This window comes from Myotis nattereri, assembly GCF_964212035.1.
Source record: "Myotis nattereri genome assembly, chromosome: 6".
In the NCBI taxonomy this organism is placed as follows: Eukaryota; Metazoa; Chordata; class Mammalia; order Chiroptera; family Vespertilionidae; genus Myotis; species Myotis nattereri.
In genome coordinates this window covers 22,402,020-22,427,353 of record NC_138081.1, presented here as the reverse complement: position 1 = coordinate 22,427,353, position 25,334 = coordinate 22,402,020, and the positions used below count along the sequence as shown (strand labels likewise).

The 25,334-nt window shown below is 36.3% G+C and overlaps 1 protein-coding gene across 1 annotated transcript in view; it reads left to right on the top strand.

The window, feature by feature from the left end:
• The window catches only part of PKHD1 (PKHD1 ciliary IPT domain containing fibrocystin/polyductin), a gene marked incomplete at its 5' end in the record, with an annotated part of 392,126 nt that overhangs the window by 241,372 nt on the left and 125,420 nt on the right, over nt 1–25,334 (top strand). The window contains 3 exons of the mRNA XM_081094978.1: nt 7,640–7,777; nt 21,336–21,449; nt 23,769–23,856. Coding sequence (XP_080951104.1) covers nt 7,640–7,777; nt 21,336–21,449; nt 23,769–23,856 — 340 coding nt within the window. The remainder of the gene's footprint in view (nt 1–7,639; nt 7,778–21,335; nt 21,450–23,768; nt 23,857–25,334) is intronic.

Here is a 25,334-nt window from a genome sequence, read left to right as displayed (position 1 = left end):
CCTTTGCCTTTGGTTATTTTGGTATCAGAAGCAAATACTAAAAGACTCACTTCTACTTCTTTCTTCCTCCAAAAATTCACCTGGTAAATCCCCCCAAAATATTTACTTTTCTTGTTTTATTTAGTTTCTTTGGCATATGTCATTATTTGATAGAAACTTGATAATATTTTCTAAATAAATGAACAGATGGGAGAATAGATTTATTAGTCAAGGATAATGCTTTTCTCTATGTATGACACTTTTCTAGGGGGTTTCTAGGCACCCTGGATTAAAAAGAGGGATTAAAAAGATAAGGATTTCAGTATCACTTCCAAACAATATAGAAATATTTTAGAGTATTGGTACTTTTGGCAGGTATTGTAAAATCTGGATAATATTATTGAGAAATTTACAATTGGGAATAAAAATTCTAGGAACCTTCATGGTCTGTAGTACAGTATTTGAATTCAAGCAGAGAGGGACTAATTTTGGAAATCCTAAGCAATAACTTTTTGCATCGAATAAATATAATTTACTGGAATTTAAAAGAATCTCTTAAGGCTTTGAAATTTTAAAAATATGTAATGATAGAAATGTTGAGAACACTGAAAATCTTTACAGAACTAATTTTTAATTTATATAGAGTATTATCACTTTATGAGTTTAGAAGTTTTAAAATATAGATTAGTTTTCTCCAAAAATTATAAGTTTTGATGCAACACATTGATATTTATGAGATTATGTATTCAATATTTACTAGTCAGGTATTCCAAACTTTTTCTTAAGCATCAATTATGCATGCATACAATACTGTACATAATTTTTAAGGAATTTAACAATTCTTTTTTCTGTTAGAAGAAACAACTGAAAAGATTGAGAAAAAAAATAATAATATTAAAGCATCTCCTAGTGCAGTGGTCGGCAAACTCATTAATCAACAGAGCCAAATATCAACAGTACAACGATTGAAATTTCTTTTGAGAGCCAAATTTTTTAAACTTAAACTATATAGGTAGGTACAGTGTTATTAACTTAATTAGGGTACTCCTAAGGCTCAGGAAGAGCCACACTCAAGGGGCCAAAGAGCCGCAGGTGGCTCGCGAGCCGCAGTTTGCCGACCACGGTCCTCGTGGGATTACTGGGCATATAGTAGTTCTACTTTTCATATTTTTAGGAACTTTCATGCTGTTTATTACAGTGGCTGAAGCAATTCACATTCCTACCAACAGCGTACCAGGGTTCCCTTTCCTCTGCATCCTTTGCAAACACTTGGGTTTTTGTTTTGTTTTTGGTAAAAGTCACACTAACAGGTGTGAGATGATGCCTTATTGTGGTATTGCTTTGCATGTCCCTAATGATTGGTGATGATGAACATCTTTTCACATACCTGTTGTCCATTTCTATGTCTTCTTTGGAGAAATGGGTTTTCAGTTCCTTTGCCTATTTTCAAATTGAGTGGTTGCCAGGGGCTGGGATGAGGAGATAATAGGAAAATGTGGTGAAAAGGTACAAAGTTAGGTTATGCAAGATGAATAAATTCTAGAGATACACTATTCACTGTGGAGCCTATAGTAAATAATCATGTACCATATACTTACAAATGTGCTAAGAGTGTAGAGCTTATGTTAAATGTTCTTATCACATAATTAATAATATTAACTAATTAAAAAGGCAGGAGGAAACTTCTGAAGAGGATGGATAGTTTATGGCATAGATTGTGGTGATGGTTACATAGGTATATACTTATCTCCAATCTGATTAAGTTGTATACATTAAATCTATACAGCTTTTTGTATGTTAATTATTCATCAATATTTTTAAATATTAAAGTTGGTGTTTTTTAAAAAAGGCAACACCAAGTTGGCCATTCTGAATTCTTTGAGGTCTTTTGGTGAGAGCAACAGCATAATTTAATACCATTTTAAGATTGGAAAACAAAACAAAGAGAGCCTAGAATGAAAGAAGGCATCGATTCTTTTCTATTTTTGTGAAAACAGCAGCACCTTCTGGTCTTTTCCTTTCAGAATTTTGGCTTCAGAGGATTGATATGATATAGTTGGGAATTTTACTTAAAGAACTTCCTATTAAATAGATTTAAATATTTTTGAAGAACAGATGGTATAGACTAGAGGAAGAGATAAACACTGTATGTTAAACATTTTATTGATCAATTAAAATATCATAATTTAAAATGTTGCTTCTACTATGGGAATTATGTGTGTCTCTGTGTGATTGGAAAAGACACAGAGAATGTGGGGAGTGGGATGAAAATTTATTATCCAGAATTTAAATTGGACTCTTCCCATGAGGTGAGTCCTTTCCTTCATTCCCCTGTACACACACACACACACACACACACACACACACACACACACACCAGGCAGATGGTTTTTTCCCCAAGGTTTAAGGAAGTGGCTTTTAGTCTTGAATCATGTGCCTCTGGGCACTTTGAAAAGTGCAACTTCTGCCTATTTTTAAGACAAGGATGTAAAAAGAAAGATAGGCAGAAAGAATAAAGAAACCACCTGTGTGGCTTTGATGAAAAAGGCAGGCCATAAAGTTAGCAGCACATGGATAAGAATTTAGTTATGGAAAGAATGCATCCTTATATTCCAGCACTTCTTTGTTCTGCTTTGTCTACTAGAGGATGATTTCTGGGTAAACACATACCATCACCTCTGTAAATTAGTCTACCTGACATTGATTTTCCATCATGTTAACCTTGCATACCTGTGAATGATTTACGTATGAGAACGTCCATCCTTTTTTAGGAGTAGTTTTGTTTTTTTATGACAATCTTTCCCATAAATTATGATAAGACTATTTGGATGAATTGTTAGATTCACCAAAAGTTAAACAAGACTACAGTGGAAAAACACACACCACCTACTATTACTGAAAATATATCTTTAAAGTAGTTCCTTTAGAGCTGAAAGTATTCTTTTTAAAAAAGGAAGATTGCATCTTTAGTGCTTCTAATGGCATTAAAACTTACTTTTGCATTGGTTCATATATGAACAGAAAAATATTATGGCCAAGACTGAATGTAGAAACAATCCCACTTATCATGGAAGGTACATAATTGGAAATAATAAGCCTACAAATAGTTTTTGTATGTTCTTGTATATCCTGCACTGCCCTTGCATGCCATCACTGTCCCTCGGAAGTCGGAAGTGGGTGCAGGCTGTGTTCCTGACAATAGCAGGGTTGTAGTGGATACTGTCTTCACCACCTAAGTTATGGGGCCAGATACAGTGAACACCATACAAGCAAGCAGTGGGTCTGCCTGCCCTAAATTGTGCCTGTTCATGTGACCCTATCATTATTCAACAGGATCTGTGCCCTTTGCCCTGGATCTCATTTCTACAGGGTTTAGACAAGTGTCAGACCCTTGGAATGCTGCACAATAGTAACCTTGGTTCCCTGACTTTGCTGGGGGAAAATTTGAGTTTAAATCTAGTGTTGAAATGATCTGGAATGCTTTGTAACTGTGGGAGTCAGGCTCTCCCTGATACAAAAGAAGCCCTAGCCCTCTGTCAGAGATATCTGCCTTAGATTTGGCTCAGGCTTTCTGGTCTTAAGGACAGATGATGCATTTATAAGAACTAAAGACTCTTTGTTGTTTTGTTGCATTTGATACATGAGGATATTCAGATGATTCCTCTTTAGGTTTAAGTTTCAAGATATCATCTCTAAAGCTTTATCTTTCTAATTGTCAAAATACAACCCCTTCTGTAAACAAAACAAAACAATTCTTGGCAAATGATACTAGAATAAAGATGGTGGCATATTTAGTGCTTGGTGGATGAACAAGTGGAAAGAGGGTATATTTTGGCACCAAGAGGCACCACTCCATGGCTGGTCTTAAGGTCCTTGGTCGGGGGTGGGGGGATGGGTGGGAGGGGGGCGGCGGGAAGCAGTCTTTAATTACATCTGGTACTCATGAATTCCTTTTGGAGTCTTTTTCCAGATATGTTCCCCCATCAGCCTCCCATCGAGCAACAGATATTCCAGATGGTTCCCTCCATATGCCAGTGCTCATTCTCTTAAGTAGGATAGATTGGTCATTGACAAAATAGGATAGAGTAGCCTTGGCCAAGTAAAGACAAGGTGAAAAGCAGTGGGCCACAGTTAACTTACAGGTGCTCTACCATTCATATTTTTTTTAAAATATATTTTATTGATTTTTTACAGAGAGGAAGGGAGAGAGAGAGATAGTTAGAAACATCGATGAGAGAGAAACATCAATCAGCTGCCTCCTGCACATCTCCCACTGGGGATGTGCCCACAACCCAGGTACATGCCCTTGACCGAATCGAACCCGGGACCTTTCGGTCCGCAGGCCGACGCTCTATCCACTGAGCCAAACCAGTTTCGGCTCATTCATATTTTTAAGTGGGTTGTATAAGTAACTTTCGAAGTGATTTTTCTGAAATGCCTTGAGTAATTTCATGGAAAGAATGCTACTTCTAGAGAATGTGGCACATTGATTCTAACTTTCTACACCTGGCACAAAGAGACATCCTCTAAAACAGTGGTTCTCAACCTTGGCTGCACATTAGAATCACCTGGGAATCTTTTTAAAATCCTGATTTCTGGGCCTCATTCTCCGGAAATTCTGTTTCTTTGTTATGGGGTGAGGCCTCAACATTAGTAACAAAGAAACAGAATTTCCAGAGGATGAGGCCCAGAAATCAGGATTTTAAAAAGATTCCCAGGTGATTCTAATGTGCAGCCTAGGCTGAGAACCACTGCTCTAAAACCTCCATTACAGCTGAGGGTTGGCCAATGTGAATTCGCAGCTGATCTCTCTGGAGAGTGCATTAGGCTTCATTATTTTGCTATTTACAATGATAGGTATAACCTGTGTTACAGTGATAAAAGGAGAATTCCTTTATAAAAAAATTTAGGGCATATGTTTATTTTTTATTACTCTAGCAGAATCTTGCTACAAGAAACACATTGATAGACTTGCTAGGATAGGAATGAAGATAGGATCAAACTCCACATAATGAAAAAGTATATTATCATTTCAAGTATATTGTATTGTACTTATTTGTTTATCTTCATTTGATGATGGGAAACATGTTACTCATCTTTGAATTCCCACTACTCAAGAAGATATGGCACACGACGGAAAGAAAGGAGGAAAAATGAAAAGTTGAATAGGCAGATTTAGGAAATGGCAAAGGGAAGCTGGCACTGAAGGAAACAAGAGCATTGCCTCTACTCTTCTCTTCATTCTATTATTTTCCTCTGATGGTTATTGGGCTTTACATGTAGTGGGTGTGTGCCCTGGAACATGTGTTCTTTGGTGGTGTTTTTGAGCACTTACTTTATGATAGGTATTGTTCACGGTGCTGAGCAAGTAAAAGTGAGACTGGAAGCTATGGTCTCTATTCTCGTAGCACTTACAATAGTTAGGCTATCTGTGATTTGTGAGAAATTGCCTGTATATTTGGAGTGGGTAAGGCAATTAAATAAAAATATATCCTAAGGGAGTATGTGATAAAGACCAGAGGGAAATTTCAAATTCCATGTAATTGTCATAATTTAACTGAAAAGTATATTCAGAAGAGGGCTAATATCATGCTTTTATGTGTCTATGAGTACTATGTGGATGAGAGAAAACATTTTTTGAAGCAATTTAATTGTTTTCTACAATTAGGCTCAACAGCCAAACATTGATAGACAAGGCCATAGGTTGAAAGACATAAAAGCCATTTGTATAGAACTCAGAGGTGCTTGGATGAAATAATTTATCTTGCTTTTAAAGTCATAGTTAAGTCATGAACCCCAAAATGTATGCTAAACCTGGAACATTCTCTATATTTTTCACTCTTTTTTTGCATATTTTAAAGTATCAGAGATTAAATTGAAATTTTATATATATATATATATATATATATATATATATATATATATATATATATTCCTATCTGTTTAGCCTGATTATTCATTTTGTGTTAGTTGCTAATAAACTCTGGAATTTAAAGGTGTGTAGGGAACTAAACTCAACAGACTTTGGTAACATTCACTTAACATCTTTATTTTTGATGTCACAATAAAAACTAGGGGTTTAAAAAATAGGTGGTTTCTTCACTTAAGAAAGTGACAATGGTAGAGAAAGACATAATTACACCAAGACCAACCCAGTGATAGTTGCCTCCTTACATACAATAATATGTATACAGTTATAATAATGTATTTTAGTGCTCTATTATGGAAATTTACAGGGTTATCATTGGAGAGTGAAAGAGAGAGAGACTCCCATGGGGGAGTGGTGAATCCGATGGTGGGATTGGGAATGGCTTCCTAGCAGAGCTAAACCTTAGGTTGATTCTGACAGATGAGTGGGTGGTGCTGATGTTGTTGGATCGTGACCATACCTTGAGAACTACTGTTCTGTCCAACAAGGGAAAAGAGAGAGCACATACCAGATAATTTATGGAACAGGCCTAGAGATACCACACTTCAATTCTGCCTCCATTTTATTGACTACAATGGAGTCACATGGCTTCATCTAACTGCAAAGAAAGCTGGAAAAGGTGGTCTGACCCAGGAGAAGGGAAGTGGTTGGTTTACAATCTTACAGACACAGGAAGCCGTGGTTGTCTTACAGCTAGGAAAGTAGTCAGGACTAGAAAAGACAACTCATGAGAGGCTAATCTGGGGGGCAGATCCTTAAGCATAGCAGTGTGCATTGTTTCCTGAAATAAAGCATGAGGTTATGTTAAAAAATTTCTTTAAAAGTTACATGTGTCACTGATTATGGTACTTGAAATTTAAGCAGAAATATTTATTTGATATATTTAATTTGTGCCAAATTACTGCTAAGCCTCAGAAAGTAACACAATACTTTGGAATACATAAAGTATTTTCTGTTTTAGTGAAAATTCTAGGATTCTTTCTTCTGAAGTTGGAAGGAAACTCTTTGTGAAAGAGAAAATGAAGAATAATGATTTTAAGTGTCCAGTGAGCTCTACAGGCATGCCAAGCTAATAGACAATAGTACAAATAATAAAAATATTCACATGTATTGAACATGTAGCAGACACTTTGCTTACGTGGTGGGAATTGGGCAATGTGCATGGCTAATTAGTATTGTATAAGCAGATCATTTAACCCTCACAAATCCCTATGAATAAAGCAGGTCGTTATTATCCCCATTTCAAGGATTAGATAACTGAGGTCAAGAGAGGTAAAGTTGTTGGTTCACATAGCCAATAAGTAGCAGAACTGGGATTCACATCCTAATATTCAGACTTCAGAGGTCAAGGTCATATCTGTGATTCTATCTCTCTGAACTAGAGCCAAAGTTAAGGGATAGGGGGAAAGTGTAGGGCCCTCATCTGTACATTTGCCCTAAAGTAGGCTTGGCCTAGCTCTTTGGGACCTAAGCAATGCCCTGGGGTCATAACACTTGGTTTGTTAACCAATGGCAGAATTTATTAATCATGCCTTCTTTTTTTCCTCCTGCCTCTTTATGAAGGCCTGATGTTTAAAACACTGTTTGTTCCTTCAGGTGCTGTACCTGTCCTGGAAGAGGTAGTATCATAAGCAGCTCCCAAATTTCCAGAACTGCAGAGCAAATCACTGGAGAAGAGAAGGCAATTCTTATTTTGGTTACATGTCTGAACAATTTCTTTTCCTCCTGCAGACAGGACTGTCCTTGTGGATACAGACCTTCCATTCCTCAAAGGCCTCTATGTGATGGGGACTTTAGAGTTCCCTGTGGACAGAAGCAACGTTCTGAGTGTGGCCTGCATGGTCATTGTAGGCGGGGAACTGAAAGTCGGTGAGTAAAGGGCACAAGGATTGGGAGCACAATGGGAATTAAGCCCTGTGAGAAAGGCCTTGGGAAATGATGGCATCATCCAGCCGGTTGCTTAATGGAGTTTGGGGGGGCGGGGGGGGGGGGGGGGGGGCTAAGGCAAGGACCGAGTTTACCAGCAAAGCTTTTCTTTGGCAAGATCTTGACACAGACGGGTAACTTTTATTGGTCATTCTCTCATGTCCACCCACTGACATCAGGTTGTGTTTCTGGTCCCAGAGTCCTCCTCCAGGCCACAGATCCATTCTCCCTTTAGTTCTTTGTAGGAGAATTTACCAGTAACTCACTTTTTCAGAAGATCTCATAGGATGGATTTGTTATCCTTTGCTCAACAGTAAAATTTCAATTGCTAGCCTAGTGCAGATCCTTGGGAAAACGGACTTGAAACAAAGCTTATGTGCTGATGCTTTACTGGGGCAGCTGGCACTGGAGTGGGAGTAAAGGGAACAGAATGAAGGAGAAAAGAGGGGACATCAAACACCAGTTGGCCACAGCTTCTCAAGGAAACATGACTATTTGCTTGGCCGTGCGATATGCCTTAAGAGAAGCGTCTGTGGAACCAGCACATCTCGGGACAACAGGGAAGAAAGCTGGGGAGAAGGCAAACGACTCATCTGGTCCATCCAACAACCAGCGAACTCCTGTCTTTCTTTGCTATGTTTGTGGCTCCCCATGCAGCCGGTGGAGAGCCCAGACACTCAGTGGGTGCTGGGAAGCTCCTTTAGCTGGGAAGTGAGGCCTGCTACTGAGAATGAGGGGCAGGCAGGATGGAATGGATCGGGGGTAGTGTATTAACCAGGACGGATACATTGGCTTTCTTCCAACAAACAAAACACATGAGCTGGTACAGGTAGACTGTATGCTTGGAATTGTTGTAGGCAATAAGAGTACAGAAGTGAAAAGACATGTGCTCTGGCCCCAAAGGAACTACTTTTGAACTTGGTGGGGAATTCTACTTTGCTCTCCAACAGATTAAAAGAGAATTCCCAGAAACAATAATACCTTGCCCCAGAGAAATAAATCTCTGATGGTGAGGAAGTATTTAGATACATTGTTTGGGAATATCCAGTTTTTAAAATTTCTGGTGGGAGAGCATTCTAGACCTAACTACCAAACCTTAATTACTCTAAGAGTATTCTTGAAAAATTGTGGTCACGCCTCTTCTGGTGACAAAATTAAATAAATAAATAAATAAATAAATAAAATCAAAACCTTTTGAGAAAGCCTGCTCCCACTTTTTAAAATCCCATTAGAATTATTTTCCTACTATTAAGCCAAATTCTGTCTTCCTCTAATTTCTGTTGGTTCAAGTTCTTTCTTGATTCCTATAAGATGAGTATCAAATTCCCTTCCCTTCGATAGTCCTTTATTCACATTTTCTTGCATCTTTTGTTTTTCAGGTTATGCAGTTTCTATTACTTTAACCACGGCTAAATAATAGTTACTCTAATCATTATTATTATTTAGTTATAGTGTTTTAAAATAATTTTTATGTTTTTCAGTCTATTGTACAATACTGGAAAATACAGAAGAGCAATAGAAAATTATATAAAAGAAATCAAGTATTCACTCATATTCCCAAATATAAAGATAATCACAGTAAACATTTTGTAGTCTTGTCTTGAATTTTTCCTACATGTGCACAAATACATGCACACACACACACACACACACACACACGCACTTTAACAGGTATAGTTTGTTAATATTTTTGATCCTTTGTTATCACTGTGAAAATTTTTCCAACTTGTTCTATTTTTAAGGAATATTTTTAAAATTTGTTGGGGTAACTTTGGTTAATAACATTTTATAAATTTCAGGTGTATACCTTTATAATACAATTTTATAATTCAATTGTATACTCTATCATGTGCTTGCCACCTGGAATCAAATCTCCTGTGTCACCTTGGATTTGACACCCTTTGCCCTTTTCATCCTCCCCAAGCCCCCTTTCCCTCTGGTAACCACCATTATGTTGTTTATATCTATGAGTCTTGGTTTTTATTTATTTTGTTTATTCAGTTATTGCTTTTTGTTTTATATCCTAAAATCATATGGTTTTTGTCCTTTTCCATCTGACTTATTTCACTCAAGATTCATCCATGTTGTTGAAAATAGCAATATATTTTGTGTGGTTGAGTAGTATTTCAATATATATGTATCACATCTTTTTTATCCAGTCATCCAGTGGAGGACACTTGTGTTGTTTCTATGTCTTGACTATTGTAAATGATGCTCCAATGAACATAGGAGATTTGATGTTCACGTTTTAAGTGTAGGGAGACTAAATGTGTTATAAGAAAAAGGAATTGAGCTGAAAGACAGATTTATATGTGACCATTCACTTATGTATACACTGGCCAGTCACACAGCAAATTATCAGAAGCCAAATTTCTTCACATAATGTATAAGACCAAGAAGCTTCATGGGCCATCACTATTCTATAAATCCTACAATCCAGACATTCCCATTCCCTACCGTTTCCTGGAGGCATAATACTCATCCGCAAATATATGCCTTTTCAGATCTATTCCTTTATCTTTAAGCCCCACCAGTTTGGAAGTGATGATGCTTCTAATTCTGTTTTTGCCAGTTTGTCTCCACTACTTCACTGAGACATCTCTTGAAAGCTAGGCTCACGACTTCTATTTCTGTACATTCAACCTCTCCCATGGCACCAGCCTCATGGTAGGCAGTGAACAAACAGATGATGAATGAAAGAATGGACACACAAGTGAAATACTTTAAGCTCATCTTAAGTGTTTCATCAAACTAATGAGATAACCACTGAACAAAGAATGATATTGAATTTGGCATTTGCGACACAGCTGCAGCCCTCTAAGCAAAGCTTTGATCTTAAACCTCCCTTCTAATGCTAGCATTATTATTATACTCTACTAAAAGTCAATTGATACCTTTTGCCAGCACCAGCTGCCTTAGAAGCAGGACCACCAAGAAATATAATTCCACAATGTTGGGACTTAGATCAAAATGCATCAGAGAGTAGACATACTCTGGCAGTGTTTCGTACCAATGTCCACATCTATTAAGTTCACTTACTAACTAGTGTTATTATCTATTTCATGTTGGGATTTCTTTGGGGTGTGGTAGAATTGGACAGATGGGTTGAAAGTCTTCCTTCAGGCATAATACACATAGGATTGAGCAGATGGGTTCCAATAATCAAACTTTAGGCCTGACAAAGCAGGGAGAAAAAGAATACAGCATTGTCTAGTAATGGATAAAAATATAGTCGGGAATGGACAAGTTTAAAAATAAGATTTTATATACACAAATCAACACTGGACAGTGGCACAGTGGCACTTCTCTTCAAAAGTACAGATTTTCAGGCAACAGGTTTTGTTACAATGATAAATAATTTCAAAAATGAAAAAAGTCTAATCATAGCAATGGAAAGTGTGAGCTTGAAATAAATTTTCTAGTAACAAAAACAAGGCTCAGTTTTATTTAATATTTCTATTAATTACCTGGATGGGGATATTATAAAATATTAAACAAATGAGCAAATGGTATTAATCTGGGAGGAAAAGATTAGAATCCAAAAGGATTCCACAATAAGGGTAAGATAGATGAAATAATAAAATATAGAGATAAGTAAAAAATATTATACTTACAGAACAGAGAACCCAGAAATGGACCCAAGCCATTATGCTCAATTAATATTTGACAAAGGAGGCAAGAGCATACAATGGAGTCAAGACAGTCTCTTCAATAAGTGGTGTTGGGAAAATTGGACAGATACATGCAAAAAAATTAAATTAGACCACCAACTTATACCATACACAAAAATAAATTCAAAATGGATAAAAGACTTAAATGTAAGATGGGAAACCATAAAAATCTTAGAAGAAGCCACAGGGAGCGAAATATCAGAAATATCTCATAGCAATATGTCTACTGAAACATCTCCTAGACCTAGGACAATGGAAATGAAGGAGAAAATAAACAAGTGGGACTACATAAAAATAAAAAGCTTCTGCACAGAAAAACAAACCATCAACAAAATAACAAGAAAGTCCACTGCAAGGAGAACATATTTGCCAATGTGACATCTGCTAAGGGTTTAATCTCCAAAATTTATAGGGAACTCATACAACTTAACAAAAGGAAGATAAACAATCCAATCAAAACATGGGCAACGAACCTAAATAGACACTTCTTGAAAGTGGACATACAGAAGGACAAGAGACATATGAAAAAAATGCTCACAGTCACTAATCATTCGAGAGATGTAAATCAAAACAACAATGAGGTACCATCTCACACCTGTCAGAATGGTTATCATCAACAAACGACAAGTGCTGGTGAGGATGTGGAGAAAAAGGAACCTTTATACATTGCTGGTGAGAATGCAGACTGGTGCAGCCACTGTGCAAAACAGTATGGAGTTTCCTCAAAAAATTAAAAATGGAACTCCCATTTGACCTAGTGATCCCACTTCTAGAAATATATCGCAAGATCAGAAACACCAATCAGAAAGGATATATGCACCCCTGTGTTTATAGCAGCACAATTTACAATAGCTAAGATTTGGAAACAGCCTAAGTGCTCATCAGCAGATGAGTGGATTAAAAAACAGTGGTACATCTACACAATGGAATACTATGCTGATGTAAAAAGGAAGGATCTCCTACCATTTGCAACAGCATGGATGGACCTTGAGAGTGTTATGCTAAGAGAAATAAGTCAGAGAAAGATAAATAACACATGATCTTACTCATTTGTGGAATAATAAACAACATAAATTGATGAACAAAAACAGATCCAGAGACAGAGAAGCATAGATCAGATGCTCAAACCTCAGAGAGAAGGTAGAGGAGGGGGGAGGGGAGGGGGAGAGATCAACCAAGGGACTTGTATGCATGCATATAAGCATAACCAATGGACACAGACACCAGGCAGGGAGGGGGCGGTGAGGGCATGAGGGGGGACACTGGAGGGGATTAGGACACATATGTAATACCTTAATCAATAAAGAAAAAAAACACACGGACATCTGTGAGGAAGGAATTATAGCGTTAATATATAAATGACTACAGTGTTTTTGCTCCTGTATGAAATGAACAAAATGAGGGTAAAAACATATTGGAAAACTTGGTGATCTTGTACAAATCCCAAGTATTTTCAATTTTTAATCTTTCTAGGAGTGAAAAATGCATAAAAATGCCTGACTCAAATCCTGTACAATAGATATTGATTTATGATTAAATGTTTGTATTTCTTTGTTCATGAATAGTTGTCTGAACTCATTTTTTCATTAGTGTCTCTTAGATAAGCCATCATTTTTATGCTTTAACATATGTTCCTTGCTATCTTTGATAGCAATAATATTAACATGTTACTGATCCAAATGTTCAGCTTGGGGAGTGTTTTAATCTCATACTTTTAAAATTGCAAATAGGAAATTCTCTTGTGATAGCTTGTAGGAGGATTTCAGAGAACTATAATCACTAATAATTAATTTGTGTCTTTAGAGCTAAATAGAACTCTCCTTGGTCCCTAAGCAAGCAATGCCTGCCCCACAAATCAATGTCCCTGAGGACTCATCAGCTCAGTGTTCCTGTGGCCTGTTATAACCAGGTCACGTGGTGTGCTGCCCAGTCCCTTGGTAATTAGCTAGGAACTGGGTTTTTATCCTAAAACTTGTCACATATTGTTTTGCAGAGTCAATGACGAGTATTTGTCAGTCTGTCTGGCATTTGCAGCTAGGAGCCTAAGGTCATCATTAGCACATGACTTTGATTGTCAGGAAATGAAGTACTAGGTGTATGGAAGTTTCTTTCATTGCTTCCATGATTGGGACTTTCTCAATCTTAAAGAAGAGGAAAAATCCATACACAGTTTATTGCCTTCCAAACTGACAATTCTGTAAAACTTATTGGGTGATTAAGTAATAAGAAGACAAACCAGAGAAAAGTGTAGATTAAAACATAACCTCCAGCCTAAAGCCACAATACCCAGTAGTAAGACTTATTGAGTAGCCAGAGAATCTTGTATCTTGTGGTGATGTTTGTTTAAAAATAATATATTAAGTTAAAAAAACAAAAAAGTATGCCTTTCAAGTTTAACAATTAGAAAATACCCACGTATTTAGTGTGTAAGTACAAGTGTACCTAGATATTTGCAAAATAAATGGCTTATAAATAGCTAATGTGTGTCATTAGTTAACAAATCAGTTTCTGTTTGCAGTGACAGTTCTCCAATCAAATCACTAGTTAGCTGAAAAAATCAAATATTGACATCAAAGGGATGTGACTTTTAAATATTGTACATCTTTAATAATAAGTGAAAACGTGTAAAAGCTTTGTTTTTACAGGTTCACTAAACACTGAATTCCATTTCTGTGAGTCTCTAAGAAGACTGGCATCTAATAGTCAAGTAATACATATTTCAAAAATAAAATTAAGCATATAAATATCTGTTTATTTTCCCAAGGATATTAGTTCTCTAACAGACATATTATCCATATCTCTCTCTCTCTCTCTCTCTCTCTCTCTCTCTCTCTCTATATATATATATATATATATATATATATATATATATAAAGCAAAACATGGACACAAGAAATAATCCTGTCTTGTTAGACTACCAAACACATTTACATTAATCATCTTTACTTTAATATTTTCTAAATTAGTGTTTCCCAAACTATATTTTGGACTCTTGAACTTCTCCCGCAATAACATAAAATTTCTTAGAAATTTATTATTTTCAAATTACTAAATGATTAATTATATAATATATAAATAATTTTTAACCTTAGTTATTTTTGCATGAAAAAACTAAATGATTTTAAGCAAACAGGTGAATAAGTGAGTGAATGTATAATTTGTTTTGTTGGTTATTAAACTCTTGTAAGAGTGTTTAAGTTTGAAAGGAATTTAATTGTCTTCCTTGCTGTTCCTTGGACTGGACATTCAAATAAGTGATTACCTAGTATATTTACTTTTGAAATGTCTAGTTTTTAGCACTTTAGGAATAGGATATTACTTGCTAAAAATAATTTGCCTTTTTCTTCATTTCCAAATTAAACTTTGGAATGTTTTATTTCTTCATTGTCACTACTACTATTTTTTAAATATTATTACTACTAAAAGCCAACATTAAAAAAATTAAATTGATTTGAGAGAGAGAGAGGGAGAGAGAGAGAGAGAGACATCAATATGAGGAAAACATTGGTCCGTACTGGGGATTGAACCCATCACCTTTTTTGTATATACGATGGCAGCATTCCAACCAACGGAGCCACACCCGCTGGGGCTAAGACCCAGCATTTAAAAACAACAGGTATTACATGCAGATACTGTGCCATGTATTATTGACATGCACTAAATTACTTAACTCTCACAAAAAAATAGAATGGATGCTACTATATGCCTATTTTATACTGGCAGAAACTGAGGTTTACAGAAATGAATTTGTTCAACCTTACTTAAGAAGTTTTAAGAATTTTTATACATCTTTGCCAGCATGTGAATTGATAAATTATATTAACTGTTACTTCATATTCTATCAATTGTTGATAAATTGAAAGGCCTCATTGATGATAAAAATTTGTCAGCCTGAATTAGACATTATTTTAACATATTTTTATTCCATTTGGGTTAAATGCCATTCCATCCTCCCCCCTCCCCCCGCCCCCCCTCCCCCCCCCACACACACACATGAGATTGATTCTATTGGGAAGGGGTGTTTTAGGAATCAGTGGGTCTTGGGGTACACACTGAGAATTAAAAGCTAATTCAAAATAAAATATGCTTCACATTTTAACTGGTTCAACACTATTTGCTAGTTTAGGTCTGATAAGAAAGGATGTTCTGGCATCTCCACTCTGAAGAAAGTAGCTATAGCACCACGTGAGAAAAATAGTTATGTTCCAGTTACAAGCTCAACTTCCAAAGTCATTACTGTATAACCTATTCCTGAGGACAGGAGAAAATGCATAAAACTAAACTTTGGGAGGTAATTTCCTAACCTATCATTCATATGCAATCATGATATTTATTACATTTCAAGGTTAACTTGGACAGAAATACATATTATTTACCAACTAGAGACCTGGTGTGCATGGGTAGGGTACCTAGGCCTGGCTGGAGATCAAGGCCGATCTGTGGGGTGACCAGTGGGGTGATCAAGGGGCCCCCTGCTGGCAACTGCCTTGGCTGGCCTGGGGCCTGCGGGCTGGGGTCAGCTCCTGCATTGAGTGTCTGCCCCCTGGTGGTCAGTGCACGTCATAGTGACTGGTTGTTCTGCCCATCATTCCACTGTTCGGTTGATTTGCATATTAGGCTTTTATTATATAGGATACAATCTGTTGTTTTGGAGTTAGTGAACAGGACCTGCAAAAAAGTTTATTAGGGTGATGTGTCTTAAAATTTGGTCAGTATAGATTAAATGTATGCAGTTTTTTAATATCAATTAATAAAGCTATGAACAAATGTAATGGCATGGAGAAGCAGAAAAACAAATATAATTTTGGTCAGTTTCCATTTTTTTGATCAACAAATACCTATTGAAGACTGTCCTTGGAACATATACTAATCAGTTAAGAAATTTTTATTATTTTGTTACTATGATACACATGTACAGAAAAGTTTAAAAAATACATAGCTGAACTAAACACTATAAATCCATTCCAGTAGGTATATAGTGGAGCCTCATTGTTGGTTTATCTTGCATTTCTCTAATTTCTAATGTGATTGAATAGTTTTAAAATTTTACACATTGTTTTGTGAAGTAGCTATTTTCTTACCCTTTTGTGATAGATGTTTTATATGTTTTGGAATGTACTTTTTGTTTGTTACATGTATTACAAATATTTTTGTATACTCTGTAGATTGTTCTTTTTACTCTCTTAATGATATTTCTAAATAATTGAAAAATCTTTATTTTAAAATAGTTTATTTTGTAAACCTTTTTAAATATGAGTTGTGCACTTTGACTAAACAATGGTCAGCAAACATATGCTGTATGATTCCAATCATTTTAAATATGTTAAAATGATTGGAATCATAGGGTCATAATGTAATTAAGCTTTAAGGTCATCATATAATTAATATTTGTGAAAGTCTATGGAATGCTTGAAAAGAATATTATGCATGATATCAAGTTTGCTAGTTGTACTATTCAAAACTTTATTTTTGTTTATTTTATAAACACTTGTATTTAATTTACCACTGTTATTGTGGATATATCTATTTCTTCATTGAAATTCTGTCATTTTTTTGCTTTATTTATTCTAAAGCTATGATGCTAGTCATAGCCATGCGTAACATTATTATAGCACTAGAGCCCTGGTGCATGAATTTGTGCATGGTTGGGGTCCCTTGGCCAGGCTGGCAATTGAGGCCTGTCCGGGGGTGTGTCAGCTGGCTGGGGGGAGGGACCACGGGAAGTTGGCGGGGGGAGGAGGGACCATGGGAGGTTGGCCGGCGGGGGCGGCTGGGGGAGGTTGGCCAGTTTCCCCCCCTCCCCCAATCAGGGCTGATGGGGAGGCCAGCCAGGGGGAGGGGTAGTGGTTGGTTGGCTGTGGGAGCGCACTGACCACCAGGGGGCAGCTACTGCATTGAGCATTTGCCCCCTGATGGTCAGTGTGCATCATAGCGACTGGTTGCTTGGTCATTTCAGTCATTCTGGTCATTCGGTTGTAATGGTCGCTTAGGCTTTTATATATATCGATTGGCGAAATGAGTCTTTTTAACTGTACAGTATTCCTCTTTATTATTTCTGATTGCTTTCTGCAAGAGAATTGGTTAAAGTGACCTAGTTCACCATTTCTGGGATAAAATAAGTGAACACTGCTGCCAATACACAGTCACCTCTCTGCATTAGCTCACTGTGAAGACAATGAGGCAGTCTGGTCAAAGGCACTCATGATACAGTGTGGAAGTATTGGGCGAAAACACACTATGCTTTGATAGCCCATAGAGGACCACCTAACCCACACTTAGTTGACAAGGAAGGGTCCCAGAGGGAGTGGCGTCTGAAGTGGGTTTGGGCTTGCTTAGGGAATCATGTGGCTCATCTATTGAGCATGTCCAGGAAGTAGGGGAAAAAGAGGGTTGTAAATAAACAAACTTGTTTCCAATTGTGTACTATTTCAAAGTGTTTTCAAATGTTTGTGATTATAACTAGACTAGAGGACCGGTGAACGGATTCATGCACCGGTGTGGTCCCTTGGCCTGGCCTGTGCCCTCTCGAAATCTGAGACCCCTCGGGGGATGTTGGATAGCCAGTTTTAGCCCAATCCCCGCAGGCCTGCTCCAGACAGGAGGGAGTGTAATCCTGTGCATTGAGCGTCTGTCCCCTGGTGGTCAGTTTGCATCATAGCCACTGGTCTTCTGGTCATTTAGTCGCTTAGGCTTTTATACATATAAAATAATACTGCAGTGAGGCACTTAGGGCCTTCATCTGTCTACCTTCCACACTCTTTCTTTAGGACAAGTTCCTTTAAGGAAAATTACTGCAGCAAGGGGCTCGAGCTTGTTTATCCACAAAAGGGGGCATGTGATTCAATATCATAGAAGACTTTTAGAAAGAAATTACAGCAAAGCTACGTTTTGAGGGATGATTCTGATTTAGATAGGACAAAGGTGAGGGACCTCAAAGCCTGGGGCAGCTCATGTGCAGAGGAGAGAGCGGAGAGGATCATGAGTGACTGGGTGTGGATTGGCTTAGTTACAAGGTGTGGGGAGTCATGTTGGGAGAGTGGGCTTACATGCAAACTATGTTTATTTCTGAATTTATAAAAAAGGTTTAGTTAATAAAATAATATAAGCTCCTTTTCCCTTTTTCTTACCCTTGAAGCTCAAGGAATCCATTTGTAGCATATTCCTCAAATCATTATAATGGTTATCTGTCGTATACCAGAATGTATTTTCTTCCACCCCCCCAGGTGATTTTACATCTGGAACATAATCTGTTCCCCTCCATTGCCCACCATCATACTAAGTAATGGTAACTTCCCTTTACTTCATTCCTATTCATCTATTTGCACGTGACCAACACGGTACTTACTAAGTCGAAGCCCAGTTTCACCACTTATTTGCTGTGTAATTTCTGATAAGTTACTTAACCTCTCTTTGCCTCAGTTTCCTCATGAAAACCTCAACAATATCCATCACAGGGTTGTCAGAGTTAAATAAAATCATGTATGCGTAAACACCTGGCACCTCTCTGCAGCACAATGGCAACGATTTTCCCTCCATTATGAATATATCTAAATTCGTCCAGGTTGAAAATGCCTTTTGCTACGGTTTCCAGCAGTGCCAGGCAGCTTCAGAAAGGAAAATCAGAGAGGAACAGCATTATCCTGAGAGCCTTCTGTGAGAGGTGGCTACTCTCATTTAGGAGCAAAGCCCACCTGGAGAGAGCGCTCACCTTTCTTTGATTGATAGATTTGAGAATAAAATGAGGAGCCAGCCTTCAGGGCTTGCCATTCACCAGCTTTTACAAATTTAAGGTGCACTTCATTTTAATGTTAAAATTATATATATCTCCCTTCTCTGAGGTCACTCTTGCCTTCTTCCTGCTCAGTTCCTATCCTGCACCTTTCCCCTCCCCCACATCACAGAACAAATCCAAACTCTGGTGATTTGAGATACCCCAAGATCTCGGGGTGGGGGTGAGGGGGGCTGACTAATTTTGCCCAGACTTTCTGTGGAAGCTGCACATATGCTGCCGTTTTGAGTTGCATAATTGATTCAATCTCTGATTTTAGAGGAACGCTGAACTCCTTTTGTGGGACGCTGCATACATTTCTCTAGGGCAAAAACTGCCCTACTTTTTCCTCTCTGGTATCTGTTTAGTGCTAGGCCGTTTTTCCCCTAAGAATCTAAACTACCCTCCGTGAAATAAATGAAATCACAGTTGGAAAACGGCTTACTGGACAGACTTATCACCACAAGATAAGAGCTACACCACACGCATTTTCTTAATGTTCTCCTCTTCCCCCATTTGCTTTCTGTCTGCTCTGGAACAGCTTGGTGTTGGCTAAAAGGGTACGCTGGTCGCTCGGCTGAGGGTTGGCATTACCTGCATGGACAGCGGCTTCCTTGGCATCTCATTGGGAACACAGGCTGTGGGGTCTAACCCTTGCTTGCCCCTGGACCTACTGTGCAACTCTAAGCAGATGTACTTCCCTCTCTGAGTCTTACCTTCAGCAGTCCCTGGTAGACTAATGTCTGCACTCCTGGGCTAGAAAGATAGGTATGTAGCAAGCTGCAAACTCACATTGAGCCTTGTGGTTAACCAGGTGTATGTGAAGTGCCAACTGGGGAAGATGACTTTATGCCCCCTGAAAGGCCACTTAACCACAATGACAACCCAGAAATTTTAAGCTTACCACTTACTTCATACTGTCCTTGGCAACCTTATTTTTGGTTATGTTTTCAAGAATTTCTAGCTGGAAAGTCTTGTTTGAGAGCAGATGTCTTTTATAAACCTGTTTGATCCAGTGTGTAGTTTGGAGACTATCTTTTCATCAGGTGCTTCTTGAGAAAACTGATTTTTTTGTCATATTTTCTTTACTCTAAGAAGAAAATAACATTTGTTTGGTCCATACTCAGTACCACTATTTGAGCAAATCCCCCAAAGAATTCTCATACTATAAAACTGATGAACTCTACTGTTTACATCAAGGGAATAATGTCAGAAGCTATTTCCAACTGATGTCTGTTATAGCCTGAATGGATTGTGTCATTATGCTGCTAAAAGAATTTAGGCTTAGAAAATAGCTTTTTACTTTTTAATAGGAAACTTAACATAAACAGATTATTGTTCAAACTCACTCTGTTACCAGTTGGATAAATTTGGTCAAGTCCCTTAACTGCTAAGCCTCGTTTATATATGAATATTTGATATAGAGATAAGAATCATACTTTTCAGGTTTGTTGTGAAGATTAAATGCTAAAATGCTATAAAGCCAGTCATAGACATTCGCCAGCCAGGTTTTGCTGTAGTGACAGTGTGTAAGAAATAATCCATGAACCTAAGTGACATACCACAACAAATACCAATGTTAGACTGAGTTGGAATTGCTTCAACCTTGTGTGTTCTCTTCAGATCTGTTAGGTTTTTTTTTTTTTTTCAGTCAGGTACTAGAGACTGAAAAAAAATAAAAAATTAAAGAATATGCCTTTCATGGTGAAAACTTGCCAAGCAACTTAAAGCATCAATTCAGAACTGGCATTGCTATCACCTCCACACAAATTTTATTGGCCCAAACAAATCACATGACCAAGCTAAATACTAGTAGGTCAGGAAGATATACTCTGCCCTAACTGGAAAAAAAAGTGTATTTTTGCTGAATGGTTAGCCAAACCCCTTCAGAGCTTACCGTATCTCATTTTCCCTCCTTATTTCATCTGTGTGACCATTGGCTCTTCTCCATATAGTCTACTCGATAGCATCTATTTTGCATTTCTGAAATTACATCACAACTTCCTCTCTCTCTCTTTTAATTTCAAATTTTTTAAAAAGATATACTTTTCTTTGTAAATAGGTACTTTGGAAAATCCCTTACAAAAAGAACAAAAGCTTCTGATTCTCCTTAGAGCCTCAGAGGGAGTCTTCTGTGACCGTTTCAATGGAATTCATATTGATCCAGGAACAATCGGTAAGAGTAAAATAAGTTTTTATTAAAAATGAAATATGTGTGTGTTTGTGTGATAAAGCACCATTCATATATTGGAACATCTACTAAATTCCAGTCACTGTTTTGGATACTTTATATTTATTTTATTTACCAGCTCTTCTGTAAGCAGTGCCCATTTTACAAATGATGGACAATATGTGAAAAAGGCCATGTAGCTGGACAGTGTCAGAATTTAGAATCATATCCAGATGAGCAGACACCAAAATCTAGACTGTCTGTATTATTAATTGTAAATAATATGTAATTATTGATATATTTTTATTACATTTTTAATTTTAAAATTACTTTTAATAAATGTATTGGGGTGACATAGGTTAAAAAGATTACATAGTTTCAAGTGTGCATTTCTATGACATATGATCGGTATATTGCAAGTTAAGAACTATATGATTTCACTCATATGAGAGAGAGAAAACTGAAAGCAACAAATGAACAGATAAGAAAAACAAAAGCTCATATACACAGACAACAGTATGGTGCTTACCAGAAGGAATGGGAGTTGGGGGTAGTAAAGGGTAGGGGGAGCCAAATATAGGGTCACTGAAGATATACTTTTTAAAACTAAGAGATCTATAAATTACAAAGAAAGATTTACTATTGACAGTTTCTCCATTTGATACTGCCACAACACCAAATCTTATTTTAAAATTGCTCTACAGGAGATCCTAGAAACTGTGACCGTTCTTGTATAACATGTTGTAAGAGCCACACAATAACTCAGTTTTAAGGTATAGCTATAAGAGACTGTTTATCAGATTTCTAGTATTTTCTCACTTACTCTGTATGTCTACTAATTGCATAAAATATCAGTGACTCAGTAAAATGGAAACAAACATGTTAGGATAGTTTGAAGTTTGGTAACTTAGTTCCATAATGTGTAAACTTTTGATGATTGTGAATGATCAAGAAATCTACTTTTCTGGTCAATTAAATTTTTTGGATAATTCAAATTTAAGAAAATAAACTGTTAGCGTTTTTTGTTTGTTTTTGGTTGTTGTTAAAATCTTTTGTTGTTGGCAATTTCTCTAAATTACTTCATATTTCTTCTTCTGAAGAAATTGGTTACCATATTTAACCAATAGTGAAAAAGATGGAATTTTAAAATGATGATAATGGTATCTTCTAAAACTTTTATATACATATGATTATTATTATGAAATATTGATTCCAGGACATATGCTGAAATTCAGAGTGTTTTTTACATTTCAATTAATTCTAGTTTTAGTTTTATAATCTTTTGGCTTTTCTTTGAATTAGAGTATGGAAAAAATTAAGGATATTGACATAAACAGTTTATTGACATAAACTTCCATTATTTGAAACTTTTTTGTTTTACATAAGATGAAAACCTAAGACATGTTATTTGTACCTTACTGGTGTTTGTTTCTTTTATTCATGTTTTCTACTAAAATTTATACGATCTTTAGAGTTCAAGATTCACAATTTGCAACAAAATTGGGTACACCAGTACAGGGGTATGTATAAAATTCTTTGGAAAATATTTGAAGAAAAGATTAGAACTCCTATTCAGATAAATATGAATATACTCACATATATGTATATTTAATTAAGTAAATATACATGCACTAGGAGTATATAACCATAATTTTGTTACTGCTTGGGTTCATGCCCAAAACATTTTTACACCACTAGGATATGAGGAGTGAGCTTCATGTAATTTTAAAATGTAGTAAAACATATAAGAGAAAAGACCTGAAGGGATAAAACTGGACTGCATCAAGCAAGACCTTGGCAAGACTTTAATTTATGAGTCTTAAATTATATTTTGAAACAAAGGAGCTAGAGATCTATTCTTTGATATCTGTAATAAAGAAGTAGAGGTCTAACCACTGAAAACAAAGTTAATAGCACCAAATCTCTTTCCTTAGGAAATAATAAATTACTCTTGCCTTTTGGAAAATCTAGTGTGTAACATAAAATATCAAAACCAGTTAACTTCCAACCAAATTGCAAATGGTGTGGAGTCACTTAATGGTGGAAATCGAATTAGTTAGCCATTAGTGTGGTCTGTTTCCCAACTGTTGGATTACTAGATGTGATGTGCATGCATTTTTCTATAACTTTTGAGAGAGCGAGTTTCATGTCCATGTGAGATACAGTTGACCTGCTAAAAACAGAGCACTAAAATACTCTTTTTCTGATAAGTGTACATCTTTATATGTAGTTTCTATATCACATATCTTGCCCAATTACCTCTATAATGAGTTTTGCTCATGTTTCCTTAATTCATCTGAAGAATTTTGCTTATTTTATTTTCAGGAGTTTATGGGAAACTTCAGCTTCACAGTGCTTATCCTAAGAAATCCTGGACACGGCTTGGGGCTGACATTGCTTCAGGCAATGAGAGGTAAGGAATGAGAGTCAGTTACAATACATTTCTTGGTTTAGTTTGCTTCTGCTTGATGTTTTGTTATGACATAAAATTAAATTTTAGATTAATAATTATAATTCAAGGATGAATAAATGAAAAAAAAGGAGACCAGAAGGTATTATGGAAATTTCTGAAAAGTAATAGAGAAAAAATAAAACAAGTAAAAGGCAGGGGAGAACATAGTTTATTTAAGGAATGAATTTTAGTTAATACATGTTTACAACTATCAACAAATCTTTAAAAATAGCAATTCTATGAGTTAATAGATGATGTATAAGGTGGAACCATTATAGTCTGAATTGAAATGGTAGGTGATTAAGAGATAGATGAAAATAAATTAAGAGTGAGATGAAGCATATTAAGAATATTATAGAATTGAAAAGGTAGTAATATAATTTAATAATATTGGAGGAGTAAAGGATGAAATTATCACTGCCTCAAACTAAAGAGGTAATGTGGAGAACACACCAGTGGAATTTACCTGGATGCAGAATAAAAGGTCAAGAGATAAAAATAATAAAAGAGAAGGTATGCCGAAACCGGTTTGGCTCAGTGGATAGAGCGTCGGCCTGCGGACTGAAAGGTCCCAGGTTCGATTCCGGTCAAGGGCATGTACCTGGGTTGCGGGCACATCCCCAGTAGGAGATGTGCAGGAGGCGGCTGATCGATGTTTCTCTCCCATCGATGTTTCTAACTCTCTATCTCTCTCCCTTCCTCTCTGTAAAAAATCAATAAAATATATATATTAAAAAAAAAAGAAAAAAAAAGAAGGTATTAGAAATAGAAAACAGAAATTAGAAAGTATATGCAGGTAATTGCTCTTTTTAATAAGAGCCCAGAATAACTACAACAGAAAGAATAGTGAAAACTATAACTGAAATGTGCATAGCAACCTTTGGAATAGTTACCTTTAATTTGAACAGAGCAACATCAAGAACAATGATTGCTACATATTCTCATAGTATAAGAAAAAAGAGTGAAAAAGTAAAAGAAAAACAGAAGGAGGCATGAAACTTGCTAATCATAGAATTTTTTACATCATTAAAGGTAGGAAGATAGTGGTGCAAAACCAATATATGTTTAAGGAAAAAAAGATTATGACCAAAGAATTGGACTCTATGCTTAAAAAAAAAAAGAAAAAAAAAGAAAAAAAAAAGATACTGGTTTGCTTTGCAAGACCTGAAATAAATGGACAAAAGAGATTAATAAAGAGATTAAACTGAATATAAAATTCAAGAATAAGCATAAAATTTTAAAAAATATATAAAGGTATATATATTTTATAGATTAAAGGTAAGCATTGAAGTAAATTTAATACTACAAATATGGTTGTTAAAGTAAGGAAAATTCTAATTGTTTCTGTAATTTTGAAAAGTTAATGTATTAGTCAGGGTTTATATATATGTGTGTATATATATATATTAGTTCGTTGTGTCTGTGGATGATACTGATTA